This window comes from Mytilus edulis, chromosome 12 (assembly GCF_963676685.1).
Source record: "Mytilus edulis chromosome 12, xbMytEdul2.2, whole genome shotgun sequence".
Taxonomy (NCBI): domain Eukaryota; kingdom Metazoa; phylum Mollusca; class Bivalvia; order Mytilida; family Mytilidae; genus Mytilus; species Mytilus edulis.
Genome location: NC_092355.1, coordinates 45,336,580 through 45,361,059, shown reverse-complemented (window position 1 = coordinate 45,361,059; position 24,480 = coordinate 45,336,580). Strand labels below are relative to the sequence as shown.

At 32.3% G+C, this 24,480-nt stretch overlaps 1 protein-coding gene across 2 annotated transcripts; it reads right to left on the bottom strand.

The window, feature by feature from the left end:
- Positions 1-937: 937 nt before the first annotated feature.
- On the bottom strand, positions 938-22,951 carry LOC139498583 (failed axon connections homolog). 2 transcript variants are annotated; one of them, XM_071287035.1, is made up of 6 exons: positions 22,427-22,951; positions 5,454-5,589; positions 3,664-3,860; positions 3,033-3,229; positions 1,853-1,966; positions 938-1,174 (listed from the first exon to the last, which is right to left on the bottom strand). In XM_071287035.1, the coding sequence occupies exons 1-6, from the start codon at positions 22,516-22,518 to the stop codon at positions 1,038-1,040; spliced, it is 873 nt and encodes a 290-aa protein (XP_071143136.1). In that variant the 5' UTR covers positions 22,519-22,951; the 3' UTR covers positions 938-1,037. The 2 variants fall into 2 exon arrangements, with proteins under 2 accessions (XP_071143136.1, XP_071143135.1); XM_071287034.1 differs by lacking the exon at positions 22,427-22,951 and adding an exon at positions 13,682-13,832.
- Positions 22,952-24,480: the final 1,529 nt, after the last annotated feature.

The following is a 24,480-nucleotide window of genomic DNA, read 5'->3' as shown; positions in this document are numbered from 1 at the left end:
TGATGTTTATAAATACATATTGTTTTTATTTCATAATTAAGTTATCATTAAGATTATACAATTTAAGTTTTTACAACCATTTCAGACATTTCCCTTAAAATCAAGACCAAAACCTTATTCAGCGTTATACGTTGTTGTTGACGATAGAGGTTCTTAATACTATATCATATATTTTACTGCGATACGTAATTGTAATTATGTGCATCGACATATACCATAAGACCAATCAAAATAAAATGTCCCTTTATTAATTTTTGCGAAACTTCTCAAACTTTGCCAAAAACCTGCAAAATTATAGTAATGAGCATTCAAAAGGTACTTCAAAATAAGATTTAGAATCTTAAAAATAGACACCAAGCTGTCGCATAAGGAATGTTAACAAAGTTTGTGGAATACATTTTGGAAATGGTCTTTGTGTGAAAAATACCCTACCTTTCTTGAAGCGCGAGACCAAGATTCGAGAAATATCCTATCGCAAGTACAATTATTGAATCTGTCTCTAAAGAGTTTTGATGGCATTTTTAAACCTCTTTGAATTGCACATTATTTGCTGTTACCTTTCCCCACGACTCGACAATCGAACAGTAACAAAAAGGCAAGGTAAATTTGATGTTACCATTCACGTATAGATCAAAGGAATAACTGTGAACAACCGAAACACATGTTGATTATGAAGAAATAACCAATCGGAGAAGAACAGAGAGGTTGGGTGATTACTTGGTTAACTCGTTTCTCCCCGCCAAAGGTTTATATATAAACTCTTCATGGTTCTTGTTCAAATTTTACTGTTGTGGTCAGTTATAGATTTTGGTGTAATTGGTATATCTTGTGTCATCTATGTTAAATTATTCACAACATGCATCTCAAATATATTTTAAACAGGAAATGATGCCAATGAACACACATCTTCCGAAATTACCAAAGTAATAATTTCCTGTCTTTTTAACATTTTTTTATTACAAAATAAATACAAAATAAAACAGAAAATAAAAATTGAAAGACTAGTTTGTATGTCCACCCTTTAAGCAGAATATGATCTAAAAAGTAGTGCCATTCGTTTTGTTTTTTACAATTCCGCTATTTTCATCAACTGGATATTTGACGCAATCATTCCAATCTGGCCAAAATGCATTCTTCATTTGTTGACAATATTGATCAAGATTTTGATATCGCTCTGAAAAATATACGGGTTACCCATGAAAATCATATATATCAAATAGTCATAAAATGGATAAAACAGTTTTCCTAATTATGATAACCTGTCAAACTATAACTCTCAAGACAGATTGGCCCCGTCACCGTAAAGTTGATAAACGCAAATCATTATATCTTACTTCCCAAGATGGCTCGTCGAGTGGTCTATCAAGAGAAAAATAAGTAGTCGAACTACTGTACCACAAGTTTGTCAATATTAAGGTTGCGGGTTCGAATCTCGTGCACGGCAGGTGTTCTCGATTCCAATCAGTTGACTAGGTTTGTCAGTTTTCCTACCGAAGGTTAGTATTCCCTCTGGGCATTTTGGTTTTCTCCCCATTAAAAAACTGACCGAAACGAAATGCACTAGAAGTCGTGTCAAACATCAATCAATCAATCAATGGTGATATATTTATCATTAAGGTGCAAGCAAATGTAAAATCAAAATACATATTTTGTATGTTTGGTAGAGGTCTTTCGGTTATTTCCCCTGAATGTTTTGTTATTGAAAAAAATAAATACAATTGATATTGGATTTCTATTTTCACGAAACTTATCATTCATTATAAGTTTATTCAATCCTTATAATTGTATACATAATATCAAACATTAGAGTATCTAATCTATCACTGAACTTTGTAAATGATTTTTTACTTACGAAATAAATCTGTGATATCTGATAGAGGCAAATGCCATCGAAATTGTGACAGCTGTCCAAATATGCTGCTATCTAATTCACTTGGTATGTCACCAAATATATATTTCTTTTTTCCTGTAAATATATAAAGACATATTCTGTTGATCGACAAATAAACACCACATTATAACTGTGTGCTTAAGTATAAATAAGAAAATCTGACCGGATGGTCTGTGTCCTTGATAGAAATCACTTCAACTGCAATAAAACCATGCACTCCAAATCTTAATTGACTAGGATTGTTAGTTTTCCTACACTCCGGCTTCCTCCATCAATTAAACACCATCAACCAATCAACCATATGATAAACCGAGATCGTTTTTACATAATTTAAACATACACACTGTACTTGTTACGGGGAATTGTTAACGTGATGTCTGACATTCTCTTTACCCCAAAGATTAACTGACGTAAAGAAATTATTATTAAGATAATTCCATAACCTCTGACCGCCCTGCAGTAAAATCCTTGCTAAAGTTTGGTATCTGCTTGACTGTTAGCGATTTACAACTACGCAGCCATTCAGTCAGAACGCATTAGATCTAAATTTCCTTATTATCAATCACTTCTTATGAAGAAGAACAAAACATTTATTTTAGGAAATACTAAAAAAATGTTCTTTTCATCATATAAACACTTAGCATAGCTAAGCATTGTTTAAGTTACTTGACTTTTAATTGCAATTGTTAAAAAAAGTTAGAAAATTATTTAAGTATTGAATGCTTATTTTTCTTGTTTTAAAGTAGCGTTAAAACTTTGACCGGAGCACATTTGATATCAATAAAAAATTTCTGATGCTTTTACAAGTTCATGAGACTACAGAACGAAATATTTAAATTTTATGATTACATTCTGATACTCAAAGGAATCATGAGCCAAATCAAGTTTTTCATCTGTTTTGAATAAAACTTTCCTACTCAGTGTTGTAGTATTGTGTTAATAAGAACGTTCAGCAACAGGTGTGGTATTTTATCATAAAAAATAAAACATCATCTTATAAGTTATATTTGATTATGGTCTGCCAATCAAAAGAACAGATTCATAATGAAACATCCATGTAAAGTTATTATAAAAATATCAACTTGGCAACCGTGTTTAAGAAAAATAACCGTAAATATAAAATATGGAAAATAAAACTTACCTAGATATGTAGATAAACTGTGAAAATCTTTATTTAATATTGCCATGACTTCTTCTTTATTATGTCTCCCCAGACCTTGTTGGTGTGTCTGACTGTTAACAAACCATCGTGCAATCGTTAGTTTCAACCATGACCAGTTACTCAATTTAAATTCTCTCATTTCACTATCATATTTCCATCTGTTTATTACCATTAACCTATTTAAAGATAAAACATAACGCATAATCTAAAGAGAAAGCAGCAATTCTTAAATATATTCACACAATATAATAATATGTAAAAAGAGTGGATATTTTTCCAATGATATAACTAACTATCTACGAAACACAACAACCAAAAACCCAGAAAATTAAAAACAACTTGTCAATATGGTCTTATACCACCTTCAATTCAACGATGGGGTTAGCAATATTGTATGGTTAGATATAAAAGGTTAAAATGAGAGAAAATCAGAAAGGACCAATTATAAAATGCCTATATGATCCATAAATACAAAATGAAGTACACATATAAACTCAATGTATGGTTTTCCGTGCGTTTAGATAAATCCGTTTCATTGTGTTTTTATATTTCTTCGAACATAACTTCATGTTTTTCTTCTATCTTTATTATAATTAAAACAATTCCGTACCAGTACGTATGTTCATCTACCATTCGTTGGAAAGCTACTGCCACAGCTTGTTGTTCTTCTGTCAAGTGTTTGTCAAGATCAACATCCCTCAGTTTATTGAGATACTCTATAATTAACTGGGAGTCAGGTATTGTTACATCATTGTATTCTATCCATGGAATCTTTCCTTTTGATCCTCTTATACTATCATGTAAATTCTGAAAAAAGTCAGGTTTTATATGACACATAAAGACATTAGCACAAATATGAAAATAACATAATAGTGTTTATTATTTTGACAGATTAAAAAATTCAACAAATTGGCTTGTAAACAATCGTTTGCACATAATTTTTCGTTTTTTTAAGGAATCTTTAAGGATTTACACTTTTCAAAAAGTTGTCTTTCCACTTCTACGAAATTTAAAATATAAATCATTTTGTTTTTTTTAATGATTTTATTGTTTATCAAATATTATGTTAGTGTTTAATCATTACTTCTAATGCTGCTCCGTAATCCTTTTCGTTTAGGATCACCTATCCTCTATTTCACACTTTTAGATATAGGTTTACACTTAAAATCCAATAATGCATGTATTGATTCGTATACTAAGTATTTGATATATGATTTCCTGCATTAAAGTAAAGGAATTTGTCATGACGAATATGTGCACTTGACGACTGCATTTTTACCTTTCATGTGCTACTGAGTTCACAGGGGCGTTTATATGTTTTAAAATGAGATCTCTTCAATCCTGGTCAAACATGCACGTACGTTACACGGAAATGATCACATCATACGTATTTTTTATTTTTTCAAAATTACATATTTTACGACAAGTATCTTCATATGGATTTGGTTTCGATATAAAACCACACAAACCACAATATGTGAAAAATTTATATCCGAAGTACTTTCATTGCAATTTTACAATTAAATAATAATTTTTATTTGCAAAATACACCCATATGGGTCAAGCAAACACAAATACAACATTTAATACAGACAGTGAAGAATTACAAATATAAACATAAAAAAACATAGGGAAAAGAGTGATCATATCACGAAAAATAACAAACATTCCACTAACATAATAAATAATTTATGTCATGAAATGAAATAGATAATGAAATTCGATAATCTTTTTCAATATTTTGGTAATTTTATTGATGAATGTATGGATGGTATATAAGGGTCATGTTAGTCGTTGTGACGTCATTATTGAGTCCGAAACATGGTCAAATTAAGATATTTGACTTCTTTTGGTGATTTTACTTATATTTATAGTTATTCAAAAATATTGACCTATCACAAAATATATTTTACTCACATTAATATATTTTTATTTTACATCTTATTTCAGCAAATCTTTTTGTATATGATATTGGTCATACTCGAATAGTTATAGTTATGCAATTGTGGTGGTTTTTGCAGTTTGGGTATACTTCAATGATACAACAACCGGATAATAAAGAACAATTTACAACATACATAACAACATCATTGTTTTCTGACTTGGAACAGTTAAATGTACACGTGGTAGTGTTTAGCCTTTTCCTCTTTTGAAAATAACAGTTTTCTGTAATGGGCAACAGTGTTCACATTCCTGTTTCTATTGTAAACCATACAGTCATTAATGTATTGTTGCATAAATGTCTGTACCAAGTCAAGAATATGACAGTTGGTGTCCATTCGTTTGATGTGTTTTATCATTTGATTTTGACATTAGAGTAAGACTTTTCATTTTGAATTTTCATCGGAGTTCAGTATTTTTGTGATTCTACTTTTTGCTTTCCACAGAGCGTCATAATACCTGATAAGGAATTTTTGCCATCCGCAGATATGTTTCTAGTTTAACAACAAATGGCGATAAGCTAGGAGCAAAAGGTCCTCTCCCTGGCTGATGAAATATTACTGTGTCTTTTGGATGTACGACTTCAGAATTTGAACTGCAATAAATTAAAACAAGCATAAATGTTATATACATATGTATTATGTTGCATGAGAAATAGTATTCGATAGGAAGGTCTATCGATGTTGAAAGTAGGACAGTTTAAAATCTGTTAACAACCTCCTTTTTAAGATCCTTTAAGAAGATACCCGTATTTTAATTAAAAAGTACCCCGAGATGGCATTAACAGTAACGACTAACAATTTTGTTGCACCAGATACTAATTTCGATAAATAACATTTCTGAAGTGATGTTCTAGCACACAAAAATGTTCAAAACCTAATACAAACTAGTGGAGTAGGAGTCGCTTACCCTTCCACAGTTCACACGTATGTGCTCGGCCCAGGTTTTCATGGGCGTCAAGTTGGTTACCTATTCCCTATTCCCTATTCGTTACCTATTCCCTATTCCCTATTCGTTGCCTATTCGTTACCTATTCCCTATTCCCTATTCGTTACCTATTCGTTACCTATTCCCTATTCCCTATTCGTTATCTATTCGTTACCTATTCCCTATTCCCTATTCGTTGCCTATTCGTTACCTATTCCCTATTCCCTATTCGTTACCTATTCGTTACCTATTCCCTATTCCCTATTCGTTATCTATTCGTTACCTATTCCCTATTCCCTATTCGTTGCCTATTCGTTACCTATTCCCTATTCCCTATTCGTTACCTATTCGTTACCTATTCCCTATTCCCTATTCGTTACCTATTCGTTTCTTATTTGATTTTAAATATCCTTCCCCCTTTTTAATTATGGCATGGAATAGTTTAATATGGCTGCCGTTACCATGGAAACGGCACAATTGTGAAAAAAATGAGCTTTTGGTTTTTGGTGAACTGTTTGGATATGCTTCAACTCAGAATCATCATATTTTAAAACAATGTAGGTGCCCACTATATACAGGTGTTGGATGATTTTGGCGATCATTGGAACTACTATGTTGCCATGGAAACTACACCAAAATTTTCAAAATTCTCAAAATGCTCAAAACTTCATGAAACTTCACAGTAATGATGAGCAACATTGGAGTTGGAATTTCCAAAATAGGTCTTGTTAACATGGAAACAATGCAAAAAGGTCAAAAATTTCAAAAATAAGAATTTTCCGCAAACTGGATGAAACTTTACAGGAATGGGAACTGGCATAGGCAGAGTTGGATTTTGAAGTTAGAATTTTCAAAATGGCCGCCGTAACCATGGAAACAGCAAAAATATCAAAAATTCAAAATGTTCAAACTTAATGAAACTTTGCAAAAATGTTACTAGACATCTGTAGATGCTCTCTTTGACTTTGGAATTGTCAAAATGGCTGTCGCTCACCTGGTAATAGGGGGAAGGGGTGCCTTCCGTTATTGCTAGCAATTACAAATCTAGTTGTTAATAGTCTTACATATGGTAATAGTTCTGAATTGGTTGAGGTAAAATGATCTTTTTATGACCTATTTATATGTGTTTGTGCTCAACCGATCCTTTTACTTCATGTTCGATACGCATTTGTTCCTTACTTGTTTTTTATACGTTCTACCTTTTAACTGCTTTATGTCCGTATGTTTGAAGATGGATCTTGGTTCGACGGGATGAAATCACCGTGTTAGCGCTTGCGTAAAAACGAAGATGTGGTATGATTACCAATGAGACAACACTCCACATTAGACCAAAATGACACAGAAATTATCAACTATAGTTCACTGTACGGCCTTCAACAATGAGCATAGCCCAAACCGTGTAGTCACCTATAAAAGGCCCGGACATGACAACCTCATACAATTCAAACAACAAAACTGACGGCCGTATTTCATATACAAAAAAATAAACGGAAATATGTAACACAAAAACAAACGATAACTACTTAATTTCAGGCTCTTGTCTAGGGACAGGCACATACTTACATAATGTGGTAGAGTTAAACATGTAAGCAGGGTGTACATCGTTTCGGAGCATGCTATTACCTTGTGTAATTCGTTCCATCACTCGCTTATAATTCGCTTATAATACGTGTATCTTACGTTGCACCTTTTAAAACATGATTTTCAATTGTTTTGTTGTCTCTGGTGGAAGATTTGGGCTCTTAGAGGTGATATAACTCTATAAGTGCATTTGTATCCGTTCCAGCGGTCGGATAATACCCTGTTAAATATTCGTTACTAATTCGCTTTTTAAAAAGTTTGTTGTACGTTGCACCTTTTAGAAAAGGATTTCCAATTGTGTTCATATCTCTGGTGGTAATAATATGTTCTTATAGATGAAATACCCCTTTAAGCGCATATGTACTCGTTCCAGCGATCGGTTAATACCCTGTTACCTATTCGTTACCTATTCGTTACCTATTCACTTATAGTACGTTTGTTGAACGTTGCACCTTTTAGAAAAGGATTTTCAATTAAATTCATATCTCTGATGGTAACAATGTGTTCTTAGAGATAAAATGACCACATTAGAGCGCATGTACCCGTTCCAGCGCTCGGTAAATAACCTGTTACCTATTCGTTACTTATTCGCTTTTAATGCGCGGGGTATACGGTGCACCTTGAAATAAATCGTTTTTTAATTGTGTTCAGGTCTCTGGTGGTAAGAATGTGTTCTTAGAGATGAAATTACCCTATTAGCGCGCATGTACCCGTTCCAGCGCTCGGTTAATACCCTGTTACCTATTCGTTACCTATTCGTTACCTATTCGCTTATAATACATTTTTTTATACGTTTCACCTGTTAGAAAAGGATTTTCAATTATGTCCAGGTCTCAGACGGTAACAATGTGTTCTTAGAGATGAAATGACCCCATTAGAGCGCATGTACCCGTTCCAGCGCTCGGTAAATAACCTGTTACCTATTCGTTACCTATTCGCTTTTAATGCGCGGGGTATACGGTGCACCTTGAAATAAATCGTTTTTTAATTGTGTTCAGGTCTCTGCTGGTAAGAATGTGTTCTTAGACATGAAATGACCCTATTAGCGCGCATGTACCCGTTCCAGCGCTCGGTTAATACGAATAGGTAACGAATAGGTAACAGGGTATTAACCGATCGCTGGAACGAGTACATATGCGCTTATAGGGGTATTTCATCTATAAGAACATATTATTACCACCAGAGATATGAACACAATTGGAAATCCTTTTCTAAAAGGTGCAACGTACAACAAACTTTTTAAAAGCGAATTAGTAACGAATATTTAACAGGGTATTATCCGACCGCTGGAACGGATACAAATGCACTTATAGAGTTATATCACCTCTAAGAGCCCAAATCTTTCACCAGAGACAACAAAACAATTGAAAATCATGTTTTAAAAGGTGCAACGTAAGATACACGTATTATAAGCGAATTATAAGCGAGTGATGGAACGAATTACACAAGGTAATAGCATGCTCCGAAACGATGTACACCCTGCTTACATGTTTAACTCTACCACATTATGTAAGTATGTGCCTGTCCCTAGACAAGAGCCTGAAATTAAGTAGTTATCGTTTGTTTTTGTGTTACATATTTCCGTTTATTTTTTTGTATATGAAATACGGCCGTCAGTTTTGTTGTTTGAATTGTATGAGGTTGTCATGTCTGGGCCTTTTATAGGTGACTACACGGTTTGGGCTATGCTCATTGTTGAAGGCCGTATAGTGAACTATAGTTGATAATTTCTGTGTCATTTTGGTCTAATGTGGAGTGTTGTCTCATTGGTAATCATACCACATCTTCGTTTTTACGCAAGCGCTAACACGGTGATTTCATCCCGTCGAACCAAGATCCATCTTCAAACATACGGACATAAAGCAGTTAAAAGGTAGAACGTATAAAAAACAAGTAAGGAACAAATGCGTATCGAACATGAAGTAAAAGGATCGGTTGAGCACAAACACATATAAATAGGTCATAAAAAGATCATTTTACCTCAACCAATTCAGAACTATTACCATATGTAAGACTATTAACAACTAGATTTGTAATTGCTAGCAATAACGGAAGGCACCCCTTCCCCCTATTACCAGGTGAGCGACAGCCATTTTGACAATTCCAAAGTCAAAGAGAGCATCTACAGATGTCTAGTAACATTTTTGCAAAGTTTCATTAAGTTTGAACATTTTGAATTTTTGATATTTTTGCTGTTTCCATGGTTACGGCGGCCATTTTGAAAATTCTAACTTCAAAATCCAACTCTGCCTATGCCAGTTCCCATTCCTGTAAAGTTTCATCCAGTTTGCGGAAAATTCTTATTTTTGAAATTTTTGACCTTTTTGCATTGTTTCCATGGTAACAAGACCTATTTTGGAAATTCCAACTCCAATGTTGCTCATCATTACTGTGAAGTTTCATGAAGTTTTGAGCATTTTGAGCATTTTGAAAATTTTGGTGTAGTTTCCATGGCAACATAGTAGTTCCAATGATCGCCAAAATCATCCAACACCTGTATATAGTGGGCACCTACATTGTTTTAAAATATGATGATTCTGAGTTGAAGCATATCCAAACAGTTCACCAAAAACCAAAAGCTCATTTTTTTCACAATTGTGCCGTTTCCATGGTAACGGCAGCCATATTAAACTATTCCATGCCATAATTAAAAAGGAGGAAGGATATTTAAAATCAAATAAGTAACGAATAGGTAACGAATAGGGAATAGGGAATAGGTAACGAATAGGTAACGAATAGGGAATAGGGAATAGGTAACGAATAGGCAACGAATAGGGAATAGGGAATAGGTAACGAATAGGGAATAGGGAATAGGTAACGAATAGGTAACGAATAGGGAATAGGGAATAGGTAACGAATAGGCAACGAATAGGGAATAGGGAATAGGTAACGAATAGGGAATAGGGAATAGGTAACCAACTTGACGCCCATCAGGTTTTCGACGAGGTAAGCGTTGGCAAAACTGTTTCTGTGTATTGCATTGTGGATTTTTATGGACGTTTGGACTTTATGTTTTAGTTGTTAATTTCTGTGTTTTTTGTGTCTTTGTTGAGATTTGACCCATTGACATTCTTATCACATCTTCTTGTTTTCTTATTTTTGCTTGTTCCTTCCTTCTTTTTAATATGGCCATTGTGCTGTCTTTCTTTTTCAGTTTTTCAAATTTCTGATTGGTATATTCTGATTTTTCCTGACTTCCCATGTAATATTCATCATAGAATAAAATGATGCGGGATGACAACTATCAACTATATGTTATTATATGGTCGTAAATATGAGCAAGTGCATGTCATAAAGTAGCCAAAAAAAGTCCCCGACATGACAAAATTCTCAACAGTTCAAACAACTAAAGAACGACCTGTTTTATGATTTGACTAGTCAGATTGGCACTAACAAATAACAAAAAGACAACAAATAAAAAGACAGTTGACCAACAGTACCAATTCATAAACTGACACTAGCTAAAAGCTAGAAAGCAAGCAACAAATAACGGTTTATACATAAATCCCAGATTAAAGTATCAACCAAAACACATCCACCGGGTCTTAGAATGGCTTGACCTTGATAAAATGTCCCAAAAAAATTATATACAACATATATCGACAAGACGAAGGACTGATGTGGAAAAAATTAAAACACTTTACGATCGAAACAAATTGAACATTCTCACTCTACAAACGAATATATGCAATGTATTCGTTAAATACATATCCACGATCGTTTAACAAATCACGTCTTTTTTATTTATATAACGTGCCGGTACCCTATTTTGACAGTTTTTTTTAAGTTATTCTTATGATCAAGACAAAAGTTTCCATTTTGTGTTAATTTTGTAGGCGTATCCGGTTTTTTTTATGTAGATAACCCATTTTGATTTTTTTACCATATTGAGTCATAGAAAAATGGGTTAGAATCGACCTCCAAACTATCTATGATTCCTTAATGAGGAGTACCCAAATTGCATCCATGCTTAAATTCACATCATTAAAAATCAAATAACAGATGTTTTGTTTTATTTTTTCAAAGATTTAGAACAATTTGACATTAGTACATAGTCACTATTAATTTATTTTAAAATGGATGTAACATATTTTTTGTTCAATTTTAAAAGATGACTTTTTGTGATCGTCGCATGGCGGTGTTTTCGTACTTTTTTCTTTTCCATTGAAAGCTTCATCTGTTGATATAAACTGAAATTTTTAGTGTATATTTGAAAATATTCACCTATTTTGAAAGACGTGTATAATGTCAAATAATTTAAATACACATTTTTTATTCCCAAAGAAAACTTTTAAGAATGTCTCAGTTGTTTATGTTGAATAGGTGCAATATTTGTTTTTATGATTATCATATCATATCAGAAAAAAACCCAAACAAAAATAACAAAATAAAAGAACAAAAAAAACCCAAACAAACGGATAACCTAACGTAAATCACCGGATCAGAAATCGGCATGAGATATGTTTATTACATGTTATTCCCTTTTTGAAAGTAAAAGGTTAATATTTCGTATACTGCAGTCTTATCTAAGTTTTAAATTTAAGTTTCAGATTTTAGGCCTTAACGTTTACATTGCCTTATCACTTGAAAATTACCAAGGACATACCTTCACCGTAAGATAAAATCAATCACATAATACAAAATATTTACTTAAAACGATAATTAAAATTAATCGTCTTTGCCATACAAAACATAAATATCTAATCTTAACGTACACGTTAGCTTGCTATTTACTACGTTTCGATGAACTACCTACATAACCACGATTTGGAATCATCAAAAACATTGAATAAGAACTTGTCTCAGCTGTCGATCTTACAGAACTGAAAGCCTTTTGTTAGGAAATAATAATGAAAAATAATATTTATGCCTTTTCAGTTGATAATTATGGAAAAAAATATTTATATTCTTTTTCGGTAAATAATAATGAAACACCCAGAGCGGTCAAACGTGTTCTGTTTCCAAAAAACCTTATATACTACATATATATGTATTATGAATTCCAAGAACTCAGATTTAGTTAACCTGTTTAAAAGTTATATATATACAAGTGAGCCGATTTTAGAAACAAATAACTATTGTATTGTTTATTGATAAGACATTCACAATGACAATTGTCGAGCAGTAATATTTATCCTACGAAGTTTTTTTTTACATTTGTTTGTATATAACTATCGTGGACTAAATCTTCACTTTTATTATTTTCCGGTTTGTGTATTTCTTTTAACTTCTATGGCTAAATCGCCTTTCATTGTGCTGTCGCCTTATCCCCTTATCTAACTATATAGCTGAATTATACATATATGTATATATATAAAATGTATACGATATGATTTTCTCCAAACCAGGCCTCTACAACAAAATGAAAATCGAAGGCCATTATTGTAAAGTTAAAGTCTAATCATATCAATCAATATTATTGATACAGAGTTAAAAATAAGGATACAATAACCTTGTCTAAGACAGGATACAAATGAAAATATTTTGCCTAACAAAATGAAGAAAGTTACTGTGTTTAAAAGAAGAAGAAAAAATAAACAAGTCTGCAAAACAATAAAAATGAATGAATATTCCGTCTTCAAAGATTCCGCCTTCAACACAGGATTTCAAACGGTCGTCATCTTGATAAACAAGAAACAATGTGTTAGCAAATGGTACTGATACACATTTCATTCTATTTTAAAAACATTATAAGAAAACCTGTTCAATTTGTATTGCAAGTTAATTTCATGATGTTTGCGTTTCTGTTTTTGCGTCTATTTTATTCCCTTAATATTCTAACCAATTATACTACTTTGTAACAAGTTAACTTACAAATAATATAAATTTGCAGCACTATAATGACCATCTTCGTTCTCATATGGCAAAAGTATCAACGTTGTAAATAATGATGTATGTAAGATACAAAAAAAAATTAAGACTTTTTCACTCAAGGAAATATAGATAAAAGAAACAAAAAAAGATACAAAAAAAGATACAAAGACACCAATCCACTGATGAAGAATAGTCGGTCATTACAATACAATCCATTACTCGTGTCTTACAAAAAGAAGTCTTCTAGAAATCAATTACTCCCGAAATATTGTAAGTATCAAAAATTGAAAGATAAACACAAAGAAAGCTTTTGAGAAAAATATTTGACTTAATTTTAACATTATAAATCATGGTAAAATACTCACGTTTTTGCTAATTTCTTCCAAAGTAGAAGTGAAAAGATTATGACAATACTTGGGATAAGGATTGCTCCCGAAGAAGAAGGTAGTTTATACATGATGTCAATTGCCATTAAATTCTATAAAGCTGAACATTTATACTCTTCAGTTGTATTTAAATATAGGTGAACAAGGTGGGTGTTTTTTGCCTTCACCTTGTATTTTATGGGTTCTCCCATTTATAGATATATACATATATTTTTAATTTTAACAAACAATAAGAATTTCCTTTCCTTTTCTTTTCTTACTACCACTTATTCTCAATTTACTTAAGAGGAAGTGAACTAGAAAAAAAAACAAAGGATTAGACCATTCATACATAAGTCAGGACGGATATGCAATTTATAACAAAATCTAATACTATTGTAAAACCTTAACAAACATGCATGGAAATATATGAATAGGTGAGTTTCCTTGGTGAAAATGTTTACCTACATATAGACCAGTAAAGCAAATCTTGAATTTACATCACACTCATTCAATCAATTAAAAATGAGTTACCTTTTTAGTAGAAGTTGTTTGCGTATCGAAGCTACAAGCCTTTGATATCAAATATTACAATAAAAAGTATATACATTATAATCATAAAAAGATATTGAAATATTCTGTTCTTTATAAAACCACATCAAAGAAGCTTAAATTGGGTCTCGTTTGCCAATTTCAAAGACGAGACGCGCGTCGTCACTGATGAGTCTTATGTAGACGAAACGCGCGTCTGGCGTACTAAATTATAATCCTGGTACCTTTGATAACTATTTTCCAATTGGAAAGCAATTTCCCGCCCTCAAAGTTAGTTTTAAACATCGGTAATAAAATGGCAATCTGTATTTGTAGTTAATATGGTTTGTTGGAAACCGGTTATGGTTAATTAATTGCTAAGGTTTGTCTATCACAGGCATAGATTGTATTCGTCGCACAACTAATCGGACTTTTAGGTTTTCAATGCTATTATTTTGGAATCTGATGTACAGTAGTTGTCGTTTGTTTTTGTAATTTGTACGTGTTTCTCGTTTTTTTATATAGATTAGACCGTTGGTTTTCCCGTTTGAATGGTTTTACACTAGTAATTTTGGGGCCCTTTATAGCTTGTTGTTCGGTGTGAGCCGTGTTGAAGACCGTACCTATGATGGTTTACTTTTATAAATTGTTATTTGGATGGAGAGTTGTCTCATTGGCACTCACACCACATCTTCCTATATCTATTCAACTTTCAAATGTTTTAATTCGACCTCCACTGATAAGACAATTTCAGTCTTATAAAAACATCTTTACAAAATAATATGTTTGATAATTATTACTAGTATAGTGCATGATTAATTTTTCTGTAACAAAAAAAAAGTTACCTAGGGAGGGGTTTTGACTTAATTCTAGATCTTATCTAAACTAATTCAAGATAGATAATATTCTCATTAGAATCTTCAAGGGGTCCCCCTTAATTTCGAACAATATCAGAATCTCCAGAAACGCACGTTTTTTGTACTGAAGTTAATGTATGTGTATTTTTTTTATTAGGTAATGTTTTTCATTCCGATAACCTAATTTTGAAAACATTCTTGCTATTAATCAAACTCTACCATAGTAATATAAGTCCATTGTCAATTGTCCCACGCTGTGTAGGCTAAGGGATCGACCAAATGATCAGACCATTGCAAATAAATCAAAACATTAAAAAAAATACCGATAGGTTATAATTATCATGTTATATCTCTGGATGAATGAGTAACATTATAGGAATTGAAATGACTTCATAAATAAATATAATGCATACCTATAAAAATGTTTTCATTTAATAATAAAATGAATTCTTCGAAGGTGATTCAAAGCAAAATATATTCACCAGAACGGGACTCGTACAAAAAAGAAAAATCACAAAAATACTGAACTCCGATGAAAATTTAAAAAGGAAACTCCTAATCAAATTGCAAAATTAAAAGCTCAAACACATCAAACGAATGGATAACAACAGTCATATTCCAGATTCGATGGATTAAACCTGATTATAAAGCGTGCTAAACCTCTCACTTGTATGACAGTTGCATCAATTCCATTATATTGACCATCATGTGTGAAAAAAATCAAATAGACATAATGGGTAAGATTATCAAAAATAAAAAGGGGTACAGCAGTCAACATTGTTTTATAATCTTAATAACTATATAAAAACAAACAAATATGCAAACAAAGAAGCAGAAAAAGTCGACAACGACAGTCAGCACTTCCAAGCAAGGACCGAAGTAATGTAATGTAGGGAAAATTTGTTTTTCTCATTTTGAAGAAAATTTATTTTTATTATGTTTTATGTTTTTTTCTGACAAGACATTCAAAGAAATGGTTTCATGTTTTAAAACGTGCAATAACTGTACAAATGGTATTCCTTAATCTATTATTAATGTAGTATGTGAATATTAAAGATCTGAATATTAAACAGACTCTACCTATAACTTTTTATACATTGTGACTTGGATTGAGAGTTGTCTCATTGGCACTCATACCACATCATCTTATTTATACATGTATATACATTTGATGACTGGTGGAATAAGATGCAGAAGTAAAGGCAAAGAAAGGCAACAGTATTATACCGGTGTATAAAGGTCATAAATTGATTAAGAAAAAACATATCTGGGTTACAAAATAAAACCGAGGGAAACACATCAACTATAAGAGGAAAACAACAGGAACACTGAAGTGAACAAAAAAAAACGGCTAACATATATAGAAACGAGTGATAACAACTGCCATATCCCGGACTTGATACAGAACATTTTTAGAAAAAAATGTTGATTGAACCTAGCCTGGTTTAATGGCTAGCCAAACCTACAGCTTTATGGCAATGTTAAAAATATCGCTGAAATGACCGCACTACGTGTCAGAAATACAGCACACACATACGAAAGAATATTCATCACAGAGAAACGCACACACATATAAAAGTCAACACAACATGCAAACTGCAGAAAAACAACGAACATGTTTCATCAACGACAAATACCACAGGATACACAATAGAGGGACGCACTATCGTAACTAACATGCAATCTCAAATTATATACAACTATTTTCACAAAACTCGTCCAAAGAATGTTCATGACAATAATGTTTTGGAAAGGCAATTTTATAATAATTGTATAGCTGATTCCCATGGTTAACGGGTTATGTTATATGATACAGACTAATCTGTTGATGCCGAACGACAAGGTCCAACATGAACAATAAACATGTATAACATGTCCCGTTACATTAGCTTACTAATGTAAATAACATCAAATCTCGCATACTAAGATTGCATGTTCATTTCATATTTCTTTTACGATCCTTAGCTAATTCCATTTATAAAAGATGAGAACTTTATAATAATTATCTCGAACACACATTCAATCGAAAAACATTCCTACAGTCACATATATTACTAGTACACTGATGCAGATGGAACATACCCATTGTCGAAAGCATATTATTTGATTACAAAGATTACATATGTTTTGTTTGATAATTGTTTCCTTAAGCACGCATCAGTTACATAATGTTTCAGCTTACGGCTATATATGGTATTTGTATACATTATCTCTTTGTCATCCGTTTGTCGTCAGTTACATATCTTCTATTTGTCATCTGATAAAATCGTATTTTATGCATTATATATATCATATAGCCCAACCTAATAGTACTATTTACTGCATGGTTACCTTCTAAGTCTTTAAAAAGTTATACGTTGTTAAACTCATTAATTTATGGTTTCTGCGGTTTCGCTTCTCTTTGAAAACGATGACTTTTTAAAGTTAATATTTCGTATTTCTATCTCTTTAAAATTGCTTTGTTCGTGTAATTTCATTTAGGTTTAAAAAAAAATAAAAAAAAATAGTATAACACTTGTTCATGACTCCATTGATGCGGTATAAATATTTAAAACGTGAACGAAGGACAAAAAAGGAAAATACCAAACTCCAAGGGAAATTCAAATCAGAAAGTCGAAAAAGCATGCATAGAAAACTTTATTTTCTAAATTGCAATTTCAGCGCATCAAATACATAGAGTTTTTTTAACTACCACACTGAGAGTCATTGTAAGCATCACTTGACCGGTATTAACTACAGTGTTTGATCAAACCATGACATTACTTTGAGGTATAGCAGTATTTTTCACTTGTACCTATGATTTATCACGTTTGGTTTTGTTAGTGTTATGGACTTGCCCTGGATTTGTCTTAGAGTTCAGTTAATTTGTTAATTTGATTTACTTTTGGTTTTTATATTTTATTCAACACATCTTTATAAAAAACAATTTTTACAAGGACCATTCCCTCAAAATAGAATTTTAGGGAAAAGTGCGGAACGTTTCACATGTTACTGTTATTTTTGTGACCCTTTAGCGTTATAAATAGTCAATTGTTTTACTGGCGCTGACGATATTATCTGTAGTTTTCTTTGAAGTGTTGTATGGACTGTTGTTTGTCTGTATTATGTTTTGTGCCTTACTTATTGTTTTTATTGTCAACTTGGTATCTTTTTTCTTCTTCGAGAATTCTAAAATTATAAAACTAAATTGAACGGAAAACATTTACGAATATACTGCATTAAAATACATTCAATATCATCTAATTTGTTCATAGAGGGTTTAATGTTTAAAGGGAAATAGAATGAAATTCAAAACAGTGTGGCTGTGGCCATTGATTGACACATTAAATTCATCCATTGACTGGGACAATTTACGTGAACGTTTGTCTGTAACGACCACTGTTCATGACGTACTTACGATAGACATTTAAACTGCGGGGCCACCAAAGGTTTCTTAACGCCTTTAATTATAAAATAATTCGAAAAATTAATCAGGAATAACCGTTATGTTTTGATTTATATAATTGATATAAATCAAAACATCGTGTTATTTCTGATTAATTTTTCGAATTACTTTATTAAGGTGTTGAGAACCTTTGGTGACCCATAGTTTAAGTGTCTTTAAAAAGTACATAGTGAGCAGTGGTTGTTACATACAAACGTTCACCTAAATTGTCCCAGTCAATGGATGAATTCAATGTGTCAATCAATGGCCACAGCCACACTGTTTTGAATTTCATTCTATATTAGAAATTACAGTAATTACACATTCCGCTAAGTTCGAGCATTTGGTCTCATTTTAAAATAGTTTTAATAATCAAAATTTTTACATCTGAGAAAATCACTACTTAATCATTACAAAGTTTTGCATTACTTTATTAATTTCAAATGTAATGATCCTTGAAAATTAGTGTTTTTTAAAAAGAGAAATTTTGAATAAAACATACGTATCATAGAAAATCATTTTAAAAGTTTCTTTCTGAAATGGTATGAAATTTTTATATTAGATAAGAAATTACACTTACAATTTTAAAATAGGCTTATATCTATATCACTAACGGGAAGCTTAATACTAAAATTTATGATAAAAGAGATGATTTTTCATTTCCTATCGTTAATTATCCATTTTTAGATGGTGACGTTCCATTGTCACCATCTTACGGTGTTTATATATCTCAACTTGTACGATTCGCTCGTGTATGTAACAATGTTTTAGATTTTAACGAGAGAAATTTATGTATTACTGAAAAATTATTACACCAGGGTTTTCGATATCACAAACTAGTCAAAACATTTACTAAATTTTATCATCGGTATAAGGACATCATTCGTAAATATAGCTCAACATGCAGAGACTTCTTATACGTTCAGGTATTTCACATCCAATTTTTTATGGAAATATGCTTTATAAAGCACACAAATGTCAGTATTCACCTCAGCACTAACAAAACCTTTAAATAGACTTATCAAGAAGGGATATAGTTACGATACTGTTGTCAGGTAACTAAAGATTGCTTATTTTGGTGTTAATATTGATTCACTTATAGGGTCTTTGCATCGGAACTAAACATATTTATTAAAAAACCAGTTGTTGGCATGACACGGGTTATGTTCTTCTCATATATGTTATGATGGTATGATACTAAACCCCTAACGGCAAGGATTGTGCATGATATTCATATGATGAAATCATAATCTTTCAATCAGTTTAATTGAAGTCTGGAGCTGGCATGTCAGTTAACTGCTAGCAGTCTGTTGTTATTTATGTATTATTGTCATTTTGTTTATTTTCTTTGGTTACATCATCTGACATCAGACTCGGACTTCTCTTGAATTGAATTTTAAATGTGCGTATTGTTATGCATTTAAATAAATATGTTTAACCCCGCCGCATTTTTGCGCCTGTCCCAAGTCCGGAGCCTCTGGCCTTTGCTAGTCTTGTATTTTTTTAATTTTAGTTTCTTGTGTACAATTCGGAAATTAGTATGGCGTTCATTATCACTGAACTAGTATATATTTGTTTAGGGGCCAGCTGAAGGACGCCTCCGGGTGCGGGAATGTCTCGCTACATTGAAGACTTGTTAGTGACCTTCTGTTGTAGTTTTTTCTATGGTCGGGTTGTTGTCTCTTTGACATATTCCCTATTCCCATTTTCAATTTTATTATATTGAACGTTGCTATATCCTTGACTGCAAACTAACTGATAATTTATAAACTTGCTGTCGCACACAGTATAATAATGTAAATTATTAATTTTCTTATAAATCCTTATTTGAAAATACTTTATTTTAATAAAGCAGCTTTACTAAGGCAGCAACCATTTGATTTTCGGGGGGGGGGGGGGTGGGGGTGGGTGGGGGGGGGTGGGGGGGTCTATGGGTTTTTTTTCTGTACAAACTTTTTTCTTTCAATTTTAGCATTACATATAGTGGCAGCTGTGGGTGAAACAAACAATTTTTTTTCTAAGAATCAAAAACAAATTATTTTTTTCTCCAAAAACTGGAAACAAACTTTTTTTTCCAAAAAAAACATAGCCACCCCCCCCCCCCCCCCCCCCCCCCCAGAAAATCAAATGGTTGCTGCCTAATTGCTTATATATATATCTATAGAAAAATGGGTTTGGGCCAACCTCCAAACGAAACATGATTCTATAATAAGTAATAACCCAAATTACATCCATGCTGAAATTCACATCCGTAAAAATTAAAATAACTGATGCTTTGATTTACTTCTCCAAATATTTAGAACAGTAAGAGAGTGCTCCATGCTTTCTGTTGATTTTACATTTTCAGTAAATACATATCTGTTGCTATATACTGTTCACATTTTGTGTGTATTTAAACATGTTTAGCTGTTCTGAAAGACATGCATAATGTCAAATCATAAAAATATATTTCGTCCAGTCTCTAAGAAAACCGTTTAGAATACCGCTGCTGTTTTTGCTAAATGGATGCAATTTGGGAACTCCGTGCAATTTGGCATGAGACAGGTAACATGTCTCTATGCTGTAGACATATTTTTCTTGACATGTTTAGATTGTACATTTTAGATCAATATAATACTTATTACCAGTATGTTTTTTCTTGATAATGATGTTTAAAAAAGGGAGAACACAATGAAAAGAAACAGATACATAGAATTCCTGACATTATGATTCATAATTTGTACAAGCATAAAAAATGTGTGAGACTCCTTTCAACATATATTCAAATAAACAAATAATTAATTTTACATAACGATTAACACACAAAAATGTACATGACGTAAAACAAGAATGTGTCCAAAGTACACGGATGCCCCACTCGCACTATCATTTTCCATGTTCAATGGACCGTGAAATTGGTAAAAAAATATAAATAGGCATTAAAATTAGAAAGATAATATCATAAGGAACATGTGTACAAAGTTTCAAGTTGATTGTATTTCAACTTCATCAAAAACTACCTTGACCAAAAACTTTAACCTGAAACTCGCACTTTCATTTTCTATGTTCAGTAGACCGTGCAATTAGGGTCAAAAGTTTAATTTGGGTTGAAAATTAGAAAGATCATATCATAAGGAACATGTGTACCAAGTTTCAAGTTGATTGGACTTTAACTTCATCAAAAACTACCTTGACCAAAAACTTTAACCTGAAACGGGACAGACGGACGGACGGACGGACGAACGAACGGACGCACAGACCAGAAAACATAATGCCCCTCTACTATCGTAGGTGGGGCATAAAAATAACTAGCAAATGTATGCACACGGTGATGCACAGAGACACATACACACTTACAAAGATGAACGGAGAGTCCATTCAACAAGGCGGTACAATATAAAAAGAAAATGATTCTAAAGGTAGTAGCAGTAATATATGTTAGTCAACACAAACCAGATTTTTAACATGGTGGTGAGGATACAATTAACAGGTTATTGGCCCCTTAACCTTACGTATCTAGTAGGAGGCACGGTTTTAGGCGTCAATCAGACGACAAATGAACTATCACAACAACAAACAAAAAACAACAAAAAATGACTTATTGACACACCAAGTAATGCCAAATCTTGATTGGTACTACCACAATTACATTGTTATTATAAAATTTCAGTAACTGTGATTGCTTAGTATAAGAATACAAAAAAAGTCTCAGCTAACAGGCATAATTAATGATATGCGACTTTTAACACCTTTAATAAAGCAGAATTATGACAATTTCGTTTTTTGATTAATTCAAAAGTTTAATTAAGAAAAACAATGCAGCAAAAGCACAAACATAAAAAAATACAAAGTCAAAATATGAACAGTGCATGCATTTCTAAAGCCAAATCAATATGAAATATGCTTGACTTAAGAAGATGCATAAATGTTTAATACAATAAAAACTGTAGTTACCTATTTTTCCGTCTCCAAAGCAATAACAATACAACTGGTGTCGACAGAATTATTCCAAAATATAAGTCAGTCCTATTTAAATTTTCCAACATCTTGTCAAATGAAGATATAACCTATACACTATACTAATTTGACTATTCGTGTGTACACAACTGTGACTGATTTGTTGTAAAACAGAAAATAAATAATATATAGTTCGATATTTCACTTTTGATAAAACTTCTTTCAATAAGCAATGTCACTTTCCGTTTAACCTTTCCTCTATTGAACAGTTACATTGTACATATAAATTTCTAATAAAATGTATGGTATGCATACTACACCTACATATTCTTTAACTGAAAGTATAACGTATTTACTGCTATTCTCGTGTATATGTTCCCTGTAAATGTAGCATTAATAACACCGATGCTACAAAGATGAGGCTCATTACGAGTCTCATTACTAGAACTGGTCATCTACAATTACAAAAGGAGCATTTATATTATAAAACAACGCCCCACTTCATTTAAAATTTATACGTTAATATCATAATGTAGTACATTAATACCAAGGGAGTCACAGGTCTAAGATTCATCTTTACATAAAACAATGCATATGTGTAATGAATATTATCATACTACAGAAACACGTATACACATGGTTAGTAATGTGAAGTAGTGTTATACTATAGATAGAAGTTTACCTGAAGTCAAAATATAATTATTATTTAACTCTAAGTCAACAATCAACATTCATTTAATATTTCAGTGTATTTGGTCATAACTTCTAACAAACTGCATTCAACCAAGTTATGTATATATAAAGTATCATCAGCAGTCAAGCGAAAGAAAGCATAATATTCCTATATAAAAATTTAAAATGATTATGAATGTCGATATTAGTATGAAAATATAATATTGCAAAATTCACAGAAAACTGTTAAACAATTATCAAGTTCGACGAAGGGTATTATTTTGATTTAATGATTTCAAGTTTATAGCCTGATACAATCAAACATTATCGTATTGTACTGAAGAGACAACCAAATAAGCCACGGGCAAATTTCGGAAAGCCTTTTAGGACACAATAGCGAAAACATGTCCCTCAATATGGTCGAGAGTTTATAACAGTGTATGTATCTCATCGCGAATAAAACTGAAGTTTTCACACACATTACTTAAAGTTATTTCCTCGCAAATGGTCAAATTCATTATAATTGATAAAAAAATAGTTTTTTAATATAATATTGAGTATCAATAAAGGATAAAAGTATACGAATAAAATAAAATGAAATCTTTTATTGACAAATAATTTGGCACAATAAATGCCATTATGGCCTGCATAAGTGTCAATCTCTAAATGTGACTGACAATGAGCTCTCTAAATAGACGTGGTATATATAGCGTGGTGTCCATCCCAATACTAAAGTAGACGTGGTTGCGTACGTGTTCATCCCGATACTGAAGTAGACGTGTTTGCGTATGTGTCTACCTCCATACTGAAGAAGACGTGATTGCGTATGTGTCCATCCCCATACTAAAGTAGACGTGATTGCGTATGTGTCTATCCCCATGCTAAAGTAGACGTGATTGCGTATATGTCTATCCCCATACTAAAGTAGACGTGATTGCGTATGTGTCCATCCCCATACTGAAGAAGACGTTGTTGCGTATGTATCCATCCCCCATCCCCAACCCCAATACTAAAGTATACATGGTTGCGTATATGTTTATCCCCATACTGCAGCAGACGTGTTTGTGTACGTGTCCATCCCCATACTTAAGTAGACGTGTTTGCGTATATGTTCATCCCAATACTGAAGAAGACGTGGTTGTGTATGTGTCTATCTCCATACTTAAGTATAAGTTGTTGTATATGTGTCTATCCCAATACTAAAGTAGACGTGATTGCGCATGTGTTCATGCCCATGCTAAAGTAGACGTGTTTGTGTACGTGTCCATCCCCATACTATAGTAGACGTGTTTGCGTATATGTTTATTCCAATACTGAAGAAGACGTGGTTGTGTATGTGTCTATCTCCATACTAAAGTAGACGTTGTTGTATATGTGTC

Coding starts and splice junctions, on each gene's coding strand:
- LOC139498583 (XM_071287034.1), bottom strand. CDS start 13,788: ATGGCAATTGACATCATGTATAAACTACCTTCTTCTTCGGGAGCAATC. Junction 3,861..5,453: donor TGGCAAAAATTCCTTATCAG/GTATTATGACGC, acceptor GACTTTTTTCAG/AATTTACATGATAGTATAAG. Junction 1,967..3,032: donor CAGTTTATCTACATATCTAG/GTAAGTTTTATT, acceptor ATATATTTACAG/GAAAAAAGAAATATATATTT.